The 20,623-nt window shown below is 55.8% G+C and overlaps 2 protein-coding genes across 6 annotated transcripts in view; one reads left to right on the top strand and one right to left on the bottom strand.

The window, feature by feature from the left end:
* CFAP119 (cilia and flagella associated protein 119) overlaps window positions 1-19,799 on the bottom strand; it is a 21,772-nt gene extending 1,973 nt beyond the window's left edge. For 2 of the 5 annotated variants that reach the window (XM_077273608.1, XM_077273609.1), the window contains exons 1-7: window positions 19,625-19,794; window positions 19,370-19,401; window positions 15,879-15,944; window positions 15,637-15,803; window positions 15,491-15,561; window positions 10,337-10,453; window positions 10,086-10,155 (exon numbers count right to left, since the gene is read on the bottom strand). In XM_077273608.1, coding sequence (XP_077129723.1) covers window positions 10,086-10,155; window positions 10,337-10,453; window positions 15,491-15,561; window positions 15,637-15,803; window positions 15,879-15,944; window positions 19,370-19,401; window positions 19,625-19,648 — 547 coding nt within the window. In that variant the 5' untranslated portion in view covers window positions 19,649-19,794. Of the gene's footprint in view, window positions 1-10,085; window positions 10,156-10,336; window positions 10,454-15,490; window positions 15,562-15,636; window positions 15,804-15,878; window positions 15,945-19,369; window positions 19,402-19,624 lie in introns of all 5 variants that reach the window. The other 3 variants (XR_013217936.1, XM_077273611.1, XM_077273610.1) reach the window with 3 other exon arrangements.
* Window positions 19,779-20,623, top strand: part of RNF40 (ring finger protein 40) — an 18,785-nt gene continuing 17,940 nt past the window's right edge. The window contains exon 1 of the mRNA XM_077273604.1: window positions 19,779-19,899. The gene's annotated coding sequence lies outside the window, so the exon portion shown is untranslated. The remainder of the gene's footprint in view (window positions 19,900-20,623) is intronic.

Raw genomic sequence — 20,623 nt, forward strand, 5'->3', positions numbered from 1 at the left:
GCCAATGCCCAGTGCCTGCTACTCCTTCCCCCCCACCAATGCCTACTACTCTCCCACCCCACCAACACTCAGTGCCTGCTACTCCTTCCCCCACCAACACTCAGTGCCTGCTGCTCTCCCACCCCACCAACGCTCAGTGCCTGCTGCTTTCCCACCCCACCAACGCTCAGTGCCTGCTACTCTCCCACCCCACCAACGCTCAGTGCCTGCTACTCCTTCCCCCCACCAACGCTCAGTGCCTGCTACTCCTTCCCCCCCCCAACGCTCAGTGCCTGCTACTTTCCCACCCCACCAACGCTCAGTGCCTGCTACTTTCCCACCCCACCAACGCTCAGTGCCTGCTACTCTCCCACCCCACCAATGCTCAGTGCCTGCTACTCCTTACCCCCACCAACGCTCAGTGCCTGCTACTCCTTCCCCTCAACGCTCAGTGCCTGCTACTTTCCCACCCCACCAGCACTCAGTGCCTGCTACTCTTCCACCCCACCAAAGCTCAGTGCCTACTACTCTCCCACCCCACCAATGCTCAGTGCCTGCTACTCTCCCACCCCACCAACGCTCAGTGCCTGCTACTCCTTCCCCCCAACGCTCAGTGCCTGCTACTCCTTCCCCCCCACCAACGCTCAGTGCCTGCTACTTTCCCACCCCACCAACGCTCAGTGCCTACTACTCTCCCACCCCATCAATGGTCAGTGCCTGCTACTCCTTCCCCCCCAACGCTCAGTGCCTGCTACTTTCCCACCCCACCAACGCTCAGTGCCTGCTACTCTTCCACCCCACCAAAGCTCAGTGCCTACTATCCCACCCCACCAACGCTCAGTTCCTGCTACTCTCCCACCCCACCAACGCTCAGTGCCTGCTACTCCTTCCCCCCAACGCTCAGTGCCTGCTACCCTCCCACCCCACCAATGCTCAGTGCTTGCTACTCCTTCCCCCCAACATGCAGTGCCTGCTACTCCTTCCCCCCAACGCGCAGTGCCTGCTACTCTCCCACTTTACCAACGCTCAGTGCCTGCTACTCCATCCCCCCACCAACGCTCAGTGCTGGCTACTTTCCCTCCCCACCAACGCTCAGTGCCTGCTACTCCTTCCCCCCCACCAATGCTCTGTGCCTGCTACTCTCCCACCCCAATAACGCTCAGTGCCTGCTACTCCTTCCCCCCACCAACGCTCAGTGCCTGCTACTTTCCCACCCCACCAACGCTCAGTGCCTGCTACTCCTTCCCCCCACCAACGCTCAGTGCCTGCTACTTCTTCCACCACCAACGCTCAGTGCCTGCTACTTTCCCACCCCACCAACGCTCAGTGCCTACTACTCCTTCCCCCCAACAACGCTCAGTGCCTGCTACTCTCCCACCCCACCAACGCTCAGTGCCTGCTACTCCTTCCCCCCACCAACGCTCAGTGCCTGCTACTCCTTCCCCCACCAACGCTCAGTGCCGGCTACTTTCCCACCCCACCAACGCTCAGTGCCTGCTACTCCTTCCCCCCACCAACGCTCAGTGCCTGCTACTTTCCCACCCCACCAACGCTCAGTGCCTGCTACTCCTTCCCCCCCACCAATGCTCAGTGCCTGCTACTCCTTCTCCCACCAATGCTCAGTGCCTGCTACTTTCCCACCCCACCAACGCTCAGTGCCTACTACTCTCCCACCCCACTAACACTCAGTGCCTACTACTCTCCCACACCGCCAACGCTCAGTGCCTGCTACTTTCCCACCCCACCAACGCTAACTGCCTGCTACTCTCCCACCCCACCAACGCTCTGTGCCTGCTACTCTCCCACCCCACCAACGCTCAGTGCCTGCTACTCCTTCCCCCCACCACTCAGTGCCTGCTACTCCTTCCCCCCACCAACGCTCAGTGCCTGCTACTTCTTCCCCCACCAACGCTCAGTGCCTGCTACTTTCCCACCCCAACAACGCTCAGTGCCTGCTACTCTCCCACACCGCCAACGCTCAGTGCCTGCTACTCCTTCCCCAACAACGCTCTGTGCCTGCTACTCTCCCACCCCACCAATGCTCAGTGCCTGCTACTCCTTCCCCCCACCAACGCTCAGTGCCTGCTACTTTCCCACCCCACAACGCTCAGTGCCTGCTACTCTCCCACCCCACCAATGCTCAGTGCCTGCTACTCTCCCACCCCACCAATGCTCAGTGCCTGCTACTCTCCCACCCCACCAACACTCAGTGCCTGCTACTCCTTCCCCCACCAACACTCAGTGCCTGCTGCTCTCCCACCCCACCAACGCTCAGTGCCTGCTACTCCTTCCCCCCAACGCTCAGTGCCTGCTACTTTCCCACCCCACCAACGCTCAGTGCCTGCTACTTTCCCACCCCACCAACGCTCAGTGCCTGCTACTCTCCCACCCCACCAATGCTCAGTGCCTGCTACTCCTTACCCCCACCAACGCTCAGTGCCTGCTACTCCTTCCCCCCAACGCTCAGTGCCTGCTACTTTCCCACCCCACCAGCACTCAGTGCCTGCTACTCTTCCACCCCACCAAAGCTCAGTGCCTACTACTCTCCCACCCCACCAATGCTCAGTGCCTGCTACTCTCCCACCCCACCAACGCTCAGTGCCTGCTACTCCTTCCCCCCAACGCTCAGTGCCTGCTACTCCTTCCCCCCCACCAACGCTCAGTGCCTGCTACTTTCCCACCCCACCAACGCTAACTGCCTGCTACTCTCCCACCCCACCAACGCTCAGTGCCTGCTACTCCTTCCCCCCACCACTCAGTGCCTGCTACTCCTTCCCCCCACCAACGCTCAGTGCCTGCTACTCCTTCCCCCCACCAACGCTCAGTGCCTGCTACTTCTTCCCCCACCAACGCTCAGTGCCTGCTACTTTCCCACCCCACCAACGCTCAGTGCCTACTACTCCTTCCCCCCAACAACGCTCAGTGCCTGCTACTCTCCCACACCGCCAACGCTCAGTGCCTGCTACTCCTTCCCCAACAACGCTCTGTGCCTGCTACTCTCCCACCCCACCAACGCTCAGTGCCTGCTACTCCTTCCCCCACCAACGCTCAGTGCCTGCTACTTTCCCACCCCAAAACGCTCAGTGCCTGCTACTCTCCCACCCCACCAATGCTCAGTGCCTGCTACTCTCCCACCCCACCAATGCTCAGTGCCTGCTACTCTCCCACCCCACCAACGCTCAGTGCCTACTACTCTCCCACCACAATGCTCAGTGCCTGCTACTCCTTCCCCCCCACCAACGCTCAGTACCTGCTACTTTCCCACCCCACCAACGCTCAGTGCCTGCTACTCTCCCACCCCACCAACGCTCAGTGCCTACTACTCTCCCACCCCACCAATGCTCAGTGCCTGCTACTCTCCCACCCCACCAACGCTCAGTGCCTGCTACTCCTTCCCCCCACCAACGCTCAGTGCCTGCTACTTTCCCACCCCACCAACGCTCAGTGCCTGCTACTCCTTCCCCACCAACGCTCAGTGCCTGCTACTCCTTCCCCCACCACCACTCAGTGCCTACTACTCTCCCACCCCACTAACACTCAGTGCCTACTACTCTCCCACACCGCCAACTGTTATGTTGAGCTGGTGGTTAGGAGCACTAGAAATGACCAGATGAGCAAACTAGCAATACAGGACGAGCTCTGGGAAGTGGGAGCTCTGCTGACCGCAGCCCCTAATACTATAACAACAACTAGAAATAGCCGTAGAGCGTTCCTGACTCTGCCTAGATGCCTCTTCACAGCCTAAGAGCTAACTACCCCTAAAGATAGAAAATACAGCCTACCTTGCCTCAGAGAAATTCCCCAAAGAAATAGGCAGCCCCCCACATATATTGACTGTGAGTTAAGATGGAAGTCACAAACACAGGAATGAAATAGGTTTCAGCATAGGAGGCCAGACTTAACTAAACAGACTGAGGATAGAAAAGGTATCTTTGCGGTCAGCATAAAAACTAACAAAAAACCACGCAGAGTGTGCAAAAGAAACCACCGCACCGACTCACGGCGCGGTGGTGCCACTCTGCATCCCAGAGCTTCCAGCTAACCGGACAAAATCATGATAGCAAGCTGGACAAAAAAACAGTGGTAACAAATAAGCTAGCAGGGACTTAGCTTTTGCTGAAGTAGACAGGTCATCTGAAAGATCCAAGAGAACTGAACCAGTACTAGGACATTGACAGCTGGCATCAAGTAACGATCTGAGTGGAGTTAAATAGAGCAGCCAGCCAAGGCCTGAACGAGATCAGCTGGAGAAGGAATCTCAGAACCAGCAGCTCCACTCACAGCCACCAGAGGGAGTCCATGAACAGAACTCGCCGAAGTACCATTCATAACCACAGGAGGGAGCTCGAGAACAGAATTCACAACAGTACCCCCCCCTTGAGGAGGGGTCACCGAACCCTCACCAGAGCCTCCAGGCCGCTCCGGACGAGCCAAATGAAAGGCACGAACAAGATCGGCAGCATGAACATCAGAGGCAACCACCCAGGAATTATCCTCCTGACCATAACCTTTCCACTTGACTAGGTACTGAAGTTTCCGTCTCAAAATACGAGAATCCAAAATCTTCTCCACCACATACTCCAACTCCCCCTCAACCAACACCGGGGCAGGAGGATCAACGGAGGGAACCATAGGAGCCACATATCTCCGCAACAACGACCTATGGAACACATTATGGATGGCGAAAGAAGCTGGAAGGTCCAAACTAAATGACACAGGATTAATAATTTCAGAAATCTTATAAGGACCAATGAAACGAGGCTTAAACTTAGGAGACGAAACCTTCATAGGAACAAAACGAGACGACAACCAAACCAAATCCCCAACACGAAGTCGGGGACCAACACAGCGACGGCGGTTAGCGAAACGTTGAGCCTTCTCCTGGGACAATGTCAAATTGTCCACTACGTGAGTCCAAATTTGCTGCAACCTGTCCACCACAGAATCCACACCAGGACAGTCCGAAGGCTCAACCTGCCCTGAAGAAAAACGAGGGTGGAAACCAGAATTACAGAAAAACGGCAAAACCAAAGTGGCCGAGCTGGCCCGATTATTAAGGGCGAACTCAGCCAAAGGCAAGAAGGACACCCAATCATCCTGATCAGCAGACACAAAGCATCTCAGATGTTTCCAAAGTCTGATTGGTTCGTTCGGTTTGGCCATTTGTCTGAGGATGGAAAGCTGAAGAAAAAGACAAATCAATGCCCATCTTAGCACAAAAGGACCGCCAAAATCTTGAAACAAACTGGGAACCTCTGTCCGACACGATGTTCTCCGGAATGCCATGTAAACGAACGACATGCTGGAAAAACAATGGAACCAAATCAGAGGAGGAAGGCAATTTAGACAAAGGTACCAAATGGACCATCTTAGAGAAGCGATCACAAACCACCCAGATAACTGACATCCTCTGAGAGACAGGGAGATCTGAAATAAAATCCATGGAAATATGCGTCCAGGGCCTTTTCGGGACCGGCAAGGGCAAAAGCAACCCACTGGCACGAGAACAGCAGGGCTTAGCCCGAGCACAAGTCCCACAGGACTGCACAAAAGAACGCACATCTCGTGACAAGGAAGGCCACCAAAAGGATCTAGCCACCAAATCTCTGGTACCAAAGATTACAGGATGACCAGCCAACACCGAACAATGAACCTCAGAGATAACTCTACTAGTCCATCTATCAGGGACAAACAGCTTCTCTGCTGGGCAACGGTCAGGTCTATCAGCCTGAAACTCCTGCAGCACCCGCCGCAAATCAGGGGAGATGGCAGACAAAATTACCCCCTCTTTGAGAATACCAGCCGGCTCAGGAACTCCCGGAGAATCAGGCACAAAACTCCTTGAAAGGGCATCAGCCTTCACATTCTTAGAACCCGGAAGGTACGAAACCACAAAATTGAAGCGGGAGAAAAACAGCGACCATTGAGCCTGTCTAGGATTCAACCGCTTGGCAGACTCGAGATAAGTCAGATTCTTGTGATCCGTCAAGACCACCACGCGATGTTTGGCTCCTTCAAGCCAATGTCGCCACTCCTCAAACGCCCACTTCATAGCCAACAACTCTCGATTACCCACATCATAATTGCGCTCAGCAGGCGAAAACTTTCTAGAAAAGAAAGCACATGGTTTCATCACAGAGCCATCAGAACCTCTTTGAGACAAAACAGCCCCTGCTCCAATCTCAGAAGCATCCACCTCGACCTGAAACGGGAGCGAAACATCTGGCTGACACAACACAGGGGCAGAAGAAAAACAACGCTTCAGCTCCTGAAAAGCCTCAACGGCCGCAGAGGACCAATTGACCACGTCAGCACCTTTCTTGGTTAAATCAGTCAATGGTTTAACAACACTAGAAAAATTAGCGATGAAGCGACGGTAAAAATTAGCAAAGCCCAGAAATTTCTGAAGGCTCTTCACAGAAGTAGGCTGAGTCCAATCATAAATGGCCTGAACTTTAACAGGGTCCATCTCGATAGTAGAAGGGGAAAAAATGAAGCCCAAAAATGAAACCTTCTGAACTCCAAAGAGACATTTAGACCCCTTCACAAACAAGGAATTAGCACGAAGGACCTGGAACACCATTCTGACCTGCTTCACCTGAGACTCCCAATCGTCCAAAAAGACCAAAATATCATCCAAATATACAATCATGAATCTATCCAGGTACTTTCGGAAGATGTCATGCATAAAGGACTGAAACACAGATGGAGCATTAGAAAGCCCGAATGACATCACCAAGTACTCAAAATGGCCCTCGGGCGTATTAAATGCTGTTTTCCATTCGTCGCCCCGTTTAATAAGCACAAGATTATACGCCCCTCGAAGATCTATCTTGGTGAACCAGCTAGCTCCCTTAATCCGAGCAAACAAATCAGACAGTAGCGGCAAAGGGTACTGAAATTTGACGGTGATTTTATTAAGAAGGCGGTAATCTATACAAGGTCTCAGAGAACCATCCTTCTTGGCCACAAAAAAGAACCCTGCTCCCAACGGTGACGACGACGGGCGAATATGCCCTTTCTCCAAGGACTCCTTTATATAACTCCGCATTGCAGCGTGTTCTGGCACAGATAAATTGAACAGTCGGCCCTTCGGAAACTTAACTACCAGGAATCAAATTAATAGCACAATCGCAATCCCTATGAGGAGGTAGGGCACTGGATTTGGGCTCATCAAATACATCCCGGTAATCTGACAAGAACTCAGGGACTTCAGAAGGATGGGAAGACGAAATAGACAACAATGGGACATCCCCATGTACCCCTTGACAACCCCAACTGGATACAGACATTGATTTCCAATCCAATACAGGATTATGGACCTGTAGCCATGGCAAACCCAAAACGACCACATCATGCAGATTATGCAACACCAAAAAGCGCATATCCTCCTGATGTGCAGGAGCCAGTACTGAGGCTTATTCTTGGCCAAAGGTGTAGCATCAATTCCTCTCAATGGAATAGGATACTGCAAGGGCTCCAAGAAAAAAACACAGCGCCTGGCAAACTCCAAGTCTATCAAATTCAGGGCAGCGCCTGAATCCACAAATGCCATAACAGAATAGGACGACAAAGAGCAAATCAGAGTAACGGACAAAATAAATTTTGGCTGTACCGTACCAATGGTGGCAGACCTAGCGAACCGTTTAGGGCGCTTAGGACAATCAGAGATAGCATGAGTGGAGTCACCACAGTAAAAACACAGCCCATTCTGACGTCTGTGTTCTTGCCGTTCAGCTCTGGTCAAGGTCCTATTACATTGCATAGGCTCAGGCTTCTGCTCAGAAAACACCGCCAAATGGTGCACATTTTTGCGCTCACGTAAGCGTCGATCAATCTGAATGGCCAAGGACATTGACTCATTCAGACCAGCAGGCGTGGGGAATCCCACCATAACATCCTTAAGGGCTTCAGAAAGACCCTTTCTGAAAATTGCCGCCAGGGCACACTCATTCCACTGAGTAAGCACAGACCACTTTCTGAACTTCTGACAATATACCTCCGCTTCATCTTGACCCTGACACAAAGCCAGCAAAATTTTCTCTGCCTGATCCACTGAATCTGGTTCATCATAAAGCAATCCAAGCGCCAGAAAAAACGCATCTACATTATGCAATGCAGGATCTCCTGGCACAAGGGAAAATGCCCAGTCTTGAGGGTCGCCACGTAGCAAAGAAATAATGATTTTTACTTGCTGAATGGGGTCACCAGAGGAGCGGGGTTTCAAAGCAAAAAACAGTCTACAATTATTTTTGAAATTCAGGAACTTAGATCTATCCCCAGAAAACAAATCAGGAATTGGAATTCTGGGTTCTAACATCGGGTTCTGAACTACATAATCTTGAATGCTTTGTACCCTTGCAGTGAGTTGATCCACACAAGAGGACAGACCTTGAATGTCCATATCTACACCTGTGTCCTGAACCACCCAGAGGTTAAGGGGAAAAGAAATACAAAACACACTGCAGAGAAAAAAAAATGGTCTCAGAACTTTTCTTATCCCTCTATTGAGATGCATTAACACTTTGTGGGCCAGCTGTACTGTTATGTTGAGCTGGTGGTTAGGAGCACTAGAAATGACCAGATGAGCAAACTAGCAATACAGGACGAGCTCTGGGAAGTGGGAGCTCTGCTGACCGCAGCCCCTAATACTATCACAACAACTAGAAATAGCCGTGGAGCGTTCCTGACTCTGCCTAGACGCCTCTTCACAGACTAAGAGCTAACTACCCCTAAAGATAGAAAATACAGCCTACCTTGCCTCAGAGAAATTCCCCAAAGAAATAGGCAGCCCCCCACATATATTGACTGTGAGTTAAGATGGAAGTCACAAACACAGGAATGAAATAGGTTTCAGCATAGGAGGCCAGACTTAACTAAACAGACTGAGGATAGAAAAGGTATCTTTGCGGTCAGCATAAAAACTAACAAAAAACCACGCAGAGTGTGCAAAAGAAACCACCGCACCGACTCACGGCGCGGTGGTGCCACTCTGCATCCCAGAGCTTCCAGCTAACAGGACAAAATCATGATAGCAAGCTGGACAAAAAACAGTGGTAACAAATAAGCTAGCAGGGACTTAGCTTTTGCTGAAGTAGACAGGTCATCTGAAAGATCCAAGAGAACTGAACCAGTACTAGGACATTGACAGCTGGCATCAAGTAACGATCTGAGTGGAGTTAAATAGAGCAGCCAGCCAAGGCCTGAACGAGATCAGCTGGAGAAGGAATCTCAGAACCAGCAGCTCCACTCACAGCCACCAGAGGGAGTCCATGAACAGAACTCGCCGAAGTACTATTCATAACCACAGGAGGGAGCTCGAGAACAGAATTCACAACAGCCAACGTTCAGTGCCTGCTACTCATTCCCCCCACCAACGCTCAGTGCCTGCTACTCTCCCACCCCACCAACGCTCAGTGCCTACTACTCTCCCACCCCACTAACGCTCAGTGCCTACTACTCTCCCACACCGCCAACGCTCAGTGCCTGCTACTCCTTCCCCCCACCAACGCTTAGTGCCTGCTACACTCCCACCCCACCAACGCTCAGTGCCTGCTACACTCAAACCCCACCAACGCTCAGTGCCTGCTACACTCCCACCCCACCAATGCTGAGTGCCTGCTACTCCTTCCCCCAACGCTCAGTGCCTGCTACTCCTTCCCCCCACCAACGCTCAGTGCCTGCTACTCCTTCCCCCCACCAACGCTCAGTGCCTGCTACTCCTTCCCCCCACCAACGCTCAGTGCCTGCTACTCCTTCCCCCCACCAACGCTCAGTGCCTGCTACTCCTTCCCCCACCAATGCTCAGTACCATGGAGAGGATCAGTGCCAGTACTCCCCCTCCCATCTCTACTCTGGTGAAGATTGGTGCCGGTTCTCCCCCTCCCATCTACTCTGGTGAGGATCGGTGCAGGTACCCGCTCTCCCACATCCCTTCTCTGGTGAGGATCAGTACCCGGTACACCCCTCCCATCTCTACTCCGGCGAGGATCAGTGCCGGTACTCCCCCTCCCATCTCTACTCTGGCGAGGATCAGTGCTGGTACTCCCCTTCCCATCTGCTCCGTTGCCTCTGCACCCTCCGCAGCTAGTGGCCCCGGTGGACACCTTTGTCACTTGTCCTCGTATCTTCCATCTTGGAGATTCCATCGTAAATGACTGAGAGATCTAAAGTCACCTACAAGAAAAGATCTGTAATCAGCGCAGCTGCAGAAAAGGGAGAAGGAGGCTTGGGGTAACCAATCAGGTTGCTGCTTCATGGTCTAAAAGGCATCTGAAGAAAGTGTGCTGGAATCTGCTGCTTCCCATGAATACTGCTCCACTTTGCACCAGATCTGTCTGCCCTCCGCACTTCTCACCTGAGGAGTGAACACGTATTTGTACAGCTTGAAATGACGGAAGTATGTATTCACAAAGTAGTCGGACATGTGCAGAAGCTGCTGCGGGGAGAACAGGCCGATACTGAATGGAGGCCGCTGCCGAAAAAAAGAGAGACGTTACATGTGGCCCCCGCCAGGTGCGGAGTCCGCGTACAGCAAGCAAGCAACACTACCATGCGTGTCATCGGTGTACATCCAGGGCTGACGTGAGGAGGGGGTGGGATAACTGGGCAAGGCGGAAATACTAGGAAAGCAAAGGACCCCATGCACAAGGGTCCACAGACGCACAAGGGTCCACAGACGCACAAGGGTCCACAGACGCACAAGGGTCCACAGTCGCACAAGGGCCCATATGCACGCACATGCTAGCGCCCATCTGCCAATTAAACAGCAGCTCACACAGTAGAGGTCTGCAGTACAAGGAGCTCCGCTCTCCTGCCACTCTATCCTGATGGCCATAGGTCATCTTAGGCCAGCAGCCTACAAAACAGCAGGACCATGCATAGGACATCAACACAGATGGTGTGATGTTACTGCATCACTACCCACACCAGGATCCATGCTTAGATAAGTATATGCGAGTCAGTAATTGTAGGGGCTGTGGGTCCATCATACTGTGTGTGGGGTCACAGCATCCTAGAATGTTTGAGTTGGAAGGGACCCCCGGGGTCCTCGTATCCAACCCCCTGCTCAATGCAGGATTTACTAAACCATCTCAGACAGATGTCTGTCCAGCCTCTGTGTGAAGACTTCCTGTAGTGAAATATGTATAGGTTTATGTGTGTAACCAGCAATAATTGAACATCTGTCCTGAGACTGCAGGTCTCACAGGGGGTCACAGCATATGGTATCCTGAGCAGGCAGTCTGTCTCCAATCTCGCCAGGGGGTCTTGCTGGGAACCAGGAAAGGGAAACATTTCACATCTTCTAGCTCTTTTGAATAGAGATGTCAATTACAGCCTGACACTATCTATCTGAGAGAACCTTACACAAAGTGTTCAAAAGAAAATAATATATTCATTGGGGGAGTGGCCGTGGTCCAATCAAAAACAAGCAATTACAAAATTAACCTGAGAGGCTGTTCTAGAAATCTGACCTCCAAGTTAACTCCATAAATTAGACACATACAAAGCCGTTCACAGATTGAGGGCAGCCGAGCTGATGTGTTCTAGTCCATATTCATCTCCCCCTCAGGGAGCAGAAAGCAGACTACAAAGTTAGCTATTTCTGTAAGTTTTTTCCTGTTTATTTTTATAACTGTTTTGCATATTTGTATGTTTTTTTATGACCATATTTTTATACCTTTTTTATTTTAAGCACTGTATCTTTTTATATTAAAGCATAAAACTTTAACAAGTTGAACCTTGTATGTTCTAAAGAATCCATAGCCTTAAACTGTGTGAGCCTTATGATTGGCAGACAGTAGTAGTAATATTTCCAGGACTCATCGCCCGTGTGTTCGGTGAGTGGTGGCAGCGTGTATGAGCGGGTGTGTGGTCTGGGTCGGTGTGTGATTTATGCTCCCATTACAGCATAGGACAGAGGGTGAATGCTGGACTGAGAGAGGGAAGATAGATTAACCCTCGCAGGCACAACCCCAAGTCACGTGCTGAGAGAGGGTACGTGACAAATTGGTGGCAGCACGGTGGGATCCGTGACACTTCCATTGAAGGAGAACTCACCACCTCTCGTGGCAGCCTTTCCACTCATTGATCACCCTATCTGTCAAAAAGTTTTTCTAATATCTAATCTGTATATTCTCCCTTTCAGTTTCATTTCACTGTTTCTTGTGTTTCCATGTGCAAATGAGAATAATGATGATCCCTCTACACTGTGACAGCCCTTCAGAGATTTGTACACCGCTATTAAGTCTTCTCTTAGCCTTCTTTTTTGTAACTAAACATTACCAGATCCTTTAACCGTTCCTCGTAGGACTTTGCAGTTTGCTCACCATCCTAGTAGGTCTTCTCTGGACTTGCTCCTATTTTTCAATGTCTTTTTTAAAATATGGTGCCCAGAACTGGACACAGTATTCCAGATGAGGCCTGACCAAGGAGGAGTAGAGGGGGAGAATTATTTCATGTGATCTAGACTCTTTGCTTCTCTTTATACTTCCTAGAACTGTGTTTGCATTTTTTGCTGCTGCATCACACTGTTGACTCATGTGCAGTCTGTGATCTATTAGCATACCCAAGTGTTTTTAACATGTCCTGTTGCTTAGTTCTAGTCCTCCCATTCTATAGATGTAATTTTTGTTTTTCTTGCCCAGATGTAGAATCTCCCTGTTAAATACAATTTTATTAGTTGCTGCCCATTGTTCAAGCTTATCTAGATCCTTCTGAATCCTTTCTCTGTGTTCTCTAGTGTTAAGGTACCTTCACACATAACGATTTCGTTAACAATATCGTTGCAACATCACGCTTTTTTGTGACGTAGCAACGATCCCGCTAACGATCTCGTTATGTGTGACAGCGACCAACGATCAGGCCCCTGCTGGGAGATCGTTGGTCGTAGGGAATGATCAGGACCTTTTTTTGGTCGCTGATCACCCGCTGTCATCGCTGGATCGGTGTGTGTGACGCCGATCCAGCGACGTGTTCACTTGTAACCAGGGTAAATATCGGGTTACTAAGTGCAGGGCCGCGCTTAGTAACACAATATTTACCCTGGTTACCATTGTAAAAGTTAAAAAAAAAAAACACTACATACTCACATTCCAATGTCTGTCACGTCCCCCGGCGTCAGCTTCCCGCACTGGCTGTCAGTGCCGGCCGTAAAGAAGAGCACAGCGGTGACGACACAGTCAGTGTGGGAAGCTGATGGCGGGGGACGTGACAGACATCGGAATGTGAGTATGTAGTGTTTTTTTTTTTTTTAACTTTTACAATGGTAACCAGGGTAAATATCGGGTTACTAAGCGCGGCCCTGCACTTAGTAACCCGATGTTTACCCTGGTTACCCGGGTGCTGCAGGGGGACTTCGGCATCGTTGAAGACAGTTTCAACGATGCCGAAGTCGTTCCCCTGATCGTTGGTCGCTGGAGAGACCTGTCTGTGTGACAGATCCCCAGCGACCACACAACGACTTACCAACGATCACGGCCAGGTCGTATCGCTTGTCGTGATCGTTGGTAAGTCGTTTAGTGTAACGGTACCTTTAGCTATCCCCCCTCCTAGCTTTACATTGTCTACAAATTTGATTAGTTTACCTTCAGTTCCATTATCTAGATAATTTATAAAAATGTTGAACCACACTGGGGCCAGGACAGAGCCTTGTAGTACCCCACTTGTAACACTGGGGCCATGACAGAGCCTTGTAGTACCCCACTTGTAACACTGGGGCCAGGACAGAGCCTTGTGGTACCCCACTTGTAACACTGGGGCCATGACAGAGCCTTGTAGTACCCCACTTGTAACACTGGGGCCAGGACAGAGCCTTGCGGTACCCCACTTGTAACACTGGGGCCAGGACAGAGCCTTGCGGTACCCCACTTGTAACACTGGGGCCATGACAGAGCCTTGTAGTACCCCACTTGTAACACTGGGGCCAGGACAGAGCCTTGCGGTACCCCACTTGAAACACTCTTACAATTGGATGTGCAATCCTTTATTACCACTCTGTGTACGATCACTGAGCCAGTTAGGAATCCACCTAACTGTAGCCTTGTCAGTCCCATACTTGGTCATTTTCGAGATACTTTATCAAATGCTTTGCTGAAGTCGAGATATACTATATCTACTGCATTTCTCTGATCCGCCCAGTGAGTGATTCCATCATAGAAGGAAATTAGATTAGTCTGGCATGACTTTTTTGCGTTGAACCCATGCTGGCTCTGGTTAATTACTGTATTCTTGCGAGGGGGGTATGTGGGGACAGCTCGCTGTGTAAATGTGAGGGGGGTATGGGGACAGCTCACTGTGTATATGCGAGGGGGGTATGTGGGGACAGCATACTGTGTATATGCGAGGGGGGGTATGTGGGGACAGCTCGCTGTGTATATGGGAGGGGGGTATGGGGACAAGTCACTGTATATGCGAGGGGGGATATGTGGGGACAACTCGCTGTGTATATGTGAGGGGGGTATGGGGACAGCTCGCTGTGTATATGTGAGGGGGGTATGGGGACAGCTCACTGTGTATATGTGAGGGGGGTATGGGGACAGCTCACTGTGTATATGTGAGGGGGGTATGGGGACAGCTCGCTGTGTATATGTGAGGGGGTATGGGGACAGCTCGCTGTGTATATGTGAGGGGGGTATGGGGACAAGTCACTGTATATGCGAGGGGGGTATGTGGGGACAGCATACCGTGTATATGCGAGGGGGGGGTATGAAAACAGCATACTGTGTATATGCGAGGGGGGGTATGTGGGGACAGCTCGCTGTGTATGTGGGGGGGTATGTTGGGACAGCTCACTGTGTATATGCGAGGGGGGATATGTGGGGACAGCTCACTGTGTATATGCGAGGGGGGATATGTGGGGACAGCTCACTGTGTATATGCGAGGGGGGATATGTGGGGACAGCTCACTGTGTATATGCGAGGGGGGATATGTGGGGACAGCTCACTGTGTATATGCGAGGGGGGATATGTGGGGACAGCTCGCTGTGTATGTGGGGGGGTATGTGGGGACAGCTCACTGTGTATATGCGAGGGGGGATATGTGGGGACAGCTCACTATGTATATGCGAGGGGGGATATGTGGGGACAGCTCACTGTGTATATGCGAGGGGGGATATGTGGGGACAGCTCACTGTGTATATGCGAGGGGGGATATGTGGGGACAGCTCACTGTGTATATGCGAGGGGGGATATGTGGGGACAGCTCACTGTGTATATGCGAGGGGGGATATGTGGGGACAGCTCACTGTATATATGCGAGGGGGGATATGTGGGGACAGCTCACTGTGTATATGCGAGGGGGGTATGGGGACAGCTCGCTGTGTATGCGGGGGGGGGGGGTATGGGGACAAGTCACTGTATATGCGTGGGGGGATATGTGGGGCCTGTGAAGAGAGGCCGGTAACATTTTTCACAGTCGATCGTCAGCTCGTGTAGGTTCACCGTTTGTGTGAGGGTGCAATGTGTTAGATTTGGAGTCGTCCCCATTTTTTAGACATCGAGCATGACTTACATGTACAGAGTGACGCAGGAGCAGCTCCTGGAGGCGAGAGTAACACTCCGCAGCGTCCCCCAGAGGTGACCCTACAATGATAGGCAGCATGAGGTGGGTCCGCACATGGCTGACACTGTCCACTCCTCCCCGCGGCGGCGGCTCACCTGCACACAACGCATGCGTCGCCTTCACCACAGACAAGACACAGGACGTCTGCTCTCTGGTAAAGCCGCAGTCCCAGCAGAAGCGCAGCACGTGGTAGTAAAGGTCCAGCAATGCGGAGGCGCGGGGCTCACCGAGGAGTCTCACATTCAGTAATTCACGTAGAGCTCTGGGGAGAGAGGACAGATGATGGAGGTCGGAGGGGGGGACAACATGATCCCATGGGAGTAGATCCCCTCACTACCTGCGCAGATCCTCCGGGCTCCGGGCGATCTCCAGCCTCTGCAGGTCCCCTGCAGTCACATCATTCCTAAGAGACCAAAATGTGTGAGGACTGAGGAACAGATGAGGGGGGGAAGATAGACGACAGGGCGGAGAGGGACGGACAGGGCGGAAGGGGGGAGGCGGAGAGGGCGGAAGGGGGGAGGCGGAGAGGGATAAAAAAGGGCGGAAGGGGGGAGGCGGAGAGGGCGGAAGGGGGGAGGCGGAGAGGGATAAAAAAGGGCGGAAGGGGGGAGGCGGAGAGGGCGGAAGGGGGGAGGCGGAGAGGGATAAAAAAGGGCGGAAGGGGGGAGGCGGAGAGGGTGGAAGGGGGGAGGCGGAGAGGGACGGACAGGGCGGAAGGGGGGAGGCGGAGAGGGACGGACAGGGCGGAAGGGGGGAGGCGGAGAGGGACGGACAGGGCGGAAGGGGGGAGGCGGAGAGGGACGGACAGGGCGGAAGGGGGGAGGCGGAGAGGGACGGACAGGGCGGAAGGGGGGAGGCGGAGAGGGACGGACAGGGCGGAAGGGGGGAGGCAGAGAGGGCGGAAGGGGGGAGGCGGAGAGGGACGGACAGGGCGGAAGGGGGGAGGCGGAGAGGGACGGACAGGGCGGAAGGGGGGAGGCGGAGAGGGACGGACAGGGCGGAAGGGGGGAGGCGGAGAGGGACGGACAGGGCGGAAGGGGGGAGGCGGAGAGGGACGGACAGGGCGGAAGGGGGGAGGCGGAGAGGGACGGACAGGGCGGAAGGGGGGAGGAGGAGAGGGACGGACAGGGCGGAAGGGGGGAGGCGGAGAGGGACGGACAGGGAGGAAGGGGGGAGGCGGAGAGGGACGGACAGGGCGGAAGGGGGGAGGCAGAGAGGGCGGAAGGGGGGAGGCGGAGAGGGACGGACAGGGCGGAACGGGGGAGGCGGAGAGGGACGGACAGGGCGGAACGGGGGAGGCGGAGAGGGACGGACAGGGCGGAAGGGGGGAGGCGGAGAGGGACGGACAGGGCGGAAGGGGGAGCAGAGAGGGCGGAAGGGGGGAGGCGGAGAGGGACGGACAGGGCGGAAGGGGGGAGGCGGAGAGGGACGGACAGGGCGGAAGGGGGGAGCAGAGAGGAGCGGACAGGGCGGAAGGGGGGAGGCGGAGAGGAGCGGACAGGGCGGAAGGGGGGAGGAGGAGAGGGACGGACAGGGCGGAAGGGGGGAGGCGGAGAGGGACGGACAGGGAGGAAGGGGAGAGGGACGGACAGGGCGGAAGGGGGGAGGCAGAGAGGGCGGAAGGGGGGAGGCGGAGAGGGACGGACAGGGCGGAACGGGGGAGGCGGAGAGGGACGGACAGGGCGGAACGGGGGAGGCGGAGAGGGACGGACAGGGCGGAAGGGGGGAGGCGGAGAGGGACGGACAGGGCGGAAGGGGGGAGCAGAGAGGGCGGAAGGGGGGAGGCGGAGAGGGACGGACAGGGCGGAAGGGGGGAGGCGGAGAGGGACGGACAGGGCGGAAGGGGGGAGCAGAGAGGAGCGGACAGGGCGGAAGGGGGGAGGCGGAGAGGAGCGGACAGGGCGGAAGGGGGGAGGAGGAGAGGGACGGACAGGGCGGAAGGGGGGAGGCGGAGAGGGACGGACAGGGAGGAAGGGGGGAGGCGGAGAGGGACGGACAGGGCGGAAGGGGGGAGGCAGAGAGGGCGGAAGGGGGGAGGCGGAGAGGGACGGACAGGGCGGAACGGGGGAGGCGGAGAGGGACGGACAGGGCGGAACGGGGGAGGCGGAGAGGGACGGACAGGGCGGAAGGGGGGAGGCGGAGAGGGACGGACAGGGCGGAAGGGGGGAGCAGAGAGGGCGGAAGGGGGGAGGCGGAGAGGGACGGACAGGGCGGAAGGGGGGAGGCGGAGAGGGACGGACAGGGCGGAACGGGGGAGGCGGAGAGGGACGGACAGGGCGGAAGGGGGGAGGCGGAGAGGGACGGACAGGGCGGAAGGGGGGAGCAGAGAGGGCGGAAGGGGGGAGGCGGAGAGGGACGGACAGGGCGGAAGGGGGGAGGCGGAGAGGGACGGACAGGGCGGAAGGGGGGAGCAGAGAGGAGCGGACAGGGCGGAAGGGGGGAGGCGGAGAGGAGCGGACAGGGCGGAAGGGGGGAGGAGGAGAGGGACGGACAGGGCGGAAGGGGGGAGGCGGAGAGGGACGGACAGGGAGGAAGGGGGGAGGCGGAGAGGGACGGACAGGGCGGAAGGGGGGAGGCAGAGAGGGCGGAAGGGGGGAGGCGGAGAGGGACGGACAGGGCGGAACGGGGGAGGCGGAGAGGGACGGACAGGGCGGAACGGGGGAGGCGGAGAGGGACGGACAGGGCGGAAGGGGGGAGGCGGAGAGGGACGGACAGGGCGGAAGGGGGGAGCAGAGAGGGCGGAAGGGGGGAGGCGGAGAGGGACGGACAGGGCGGAAGGGGGGAGGCGGAGAGGGACGGACAGGGCGGAAGGGGGGAGCAGAGAGGAGCGGACAGGGCGGAAGGGGGGAGGCGGAGAGGAGCGGACAGGGCGGAAGGGGGGAGGAGGAGAGGGACGGACAGGGCGGAAGGGGGGAGGCGGAGAGGGACGGACAGGGAGGAAGGGGGGAGGCGGAGAGGGACGGACAGGGCGGAAGGGGGGAGGCAGAGAGGGCGGAAGGGGGGAGGCGGAGAGGGACGGACAGGGCGGAACGGGGGAGGCGGAGAGGGACGGACAGGGCGGAACGGGGGAGGCGGAGAGGGACGGACAGGGCGGAAGGGGGGAGGCGGAGAGGGACGGACAGGGCGGAAGGGGGGAGCAGAGAGGGCGGAAGGGGGGAGGCGGAGAGGGACGGACAGGGCGGAAGGGGGGAGGCGGAGAGGGACGGACAGGGCGGAAGGGGGGAGCAGAGAGGAGCGGACAGGGCGGAAGGGGGGAGGCGGAGAGGAGCGGACAGGGCGGAAGGGGGGAGGAGGAGAGGGACGGACAGGGCGGAAGGGGGGAGGCGGAGAGGGACGGACAGGGAGGAAGGGGGGAGGCGGAGAGGGACGGACAGGGCGGAAGGGGGGAGGCAGAGAGGGCGGAAGGGGGGAGGCGGAGAGGGACGGACAGGGCGGAACGGGGGAGGCGGAGAGGGACGGACAGGGCGGAACGGGGGAGGCGGAGAGGGACGGACAGGGCGGAACGGGGGAGGCGGAGAGGGACGGACAGGGCGGAAGGGGGGAGGCGGAGAGGGACGGACAGGGCGGAAGGGGGGAGGCGGAGAGGGACGGACAGGGCGGAAGGGGGGAGCAGAGAGGGCGGAAGGGGGGAGGCGGAGAGGGACGGACAGGGCGGAAGGGGGGAGGCGGAGAGGGACGGACAGGGCGGAAGGGGGGAGCAGAGAGGAGCGGACAGGGCGGAAGGGGGGAGGCGGAGAGGAGCGGACAGGGCGTGGGAGAACTCAGGGCAGAGGGGAGGAAACTTAGGGTGGCAGGGTTGACTCAGGATGGTGGTTGTAGATTATTTACCACATGTAGACTTTTAGTTTTGTTATCTTTTCCTGAAAAAGAAGAAACAGATTATTAGAGCTCCACCTCTCCCCCCCCCTCCCCCTCACCGGGCCCCGGCCCCCACTCCTCCTCTCCAGGCCCCCTCCTCCACTCCTCCTCACCGGGCCCCGGCCCACTCCTCCTCACAGGGCCCCGGCCCCCTCCTCCGCTCCCCCACATCCGGCCCCGGCCCTCTCCCCCCATCACCGGGCCCACTCCTCCGCTCCTCCTCACCGGGCTCCCGCTTTCCTCACTCATCTTTCGGCGTCTGGTCTCCCTGACAACAGTTTATCTGAAGCCCGGCACACTGTTACCATGGGTAACGGCGGCTGGGCGGGGTTCGTTCACCATCAGCCAATAATAATCCGGCCTCTTATAACTGACAAGCTCAGCAGCCAATAGCAGTGAGCGTGAGGCCCTGGGACGTTAAAGGAGCGCTGTCAGCTATCAAGGCGCATGCGCAGAGATGTGAGGGGAGATCCGACTACTAAGGGAAGATGGCGGACACGGTAAGAGCGAGCACGGGCCGCGGTATCCAGCTGTGAACGGCGCGAGGCGCAGAACTACCGCCCCCTGCTGCCCGCATGAGCGTAATGACGTCACGTCTGGGGACCGATAATAATGATGATGTCTGAAGGGAAGGATGACCCCAATAACGGCCGCGGGCGTCGGGGAGTCTGAGTCCGGCTACAGGCAGGACTACAGTGCTCCGACTGCCGAGCCCCGTGAAGCCCCGCCCCCAGCACTGATTGGCAGCTGTCTCTGTGTAACCCCGCCCCCAGCACTGATTGGCAGCTGTCTCTGTGTAACCCCGCCCCCAGCACTGATTGGCAGCTGTCTCTGTAACCCCGCCCCCAGCACTGATTGGCAGCTGTCTGTGTAACCCCGCCCCCAGCACTGATTGGCAGCTGTCTGTGTAACCCCGCCCCCAGCACTGATTGGCAGCTGTCTGTGTAACCCCGCCCCCAGCACTGATTGGCAGCTTTCTTGTGTAACCCCGCCCCGAGCACTGATTGGCAGCTGTCTCTGTAACCCCGCCCCCAGCACTGATTGGCATTTGTGTGTAACCCCGCCCCCATCACTGATTGGCACCTGTCTCTGAAACCCCACCCCCAGCACTGATTGGCATTTGTTTGTGTGTAACCCCGCCCCCAGCACTGATTGGCAGCTTTCTTGTGTAACCCCGCCCCCAGCACTGATTTGCAGATGTCTATGTGTAACCCCGCCCCCAGA

The sequence above is a fragment of the Ranitomeya variabilis genome, chromosome 7 (assembly GCF_051348905.1).
Source record: "Ranitomeya variabilis isolate aRanVar5 chromosome 7, aRanVar5.hap1, whole genome shotgun sequence".
NCBI classification, from domain to species: domain Eukaryota; kingdom Metazoa; phylum Chordata; class Amphibia; order Anura; family Dendrobatidae; genus Ranitomeya; species Ranitomeya variabilis.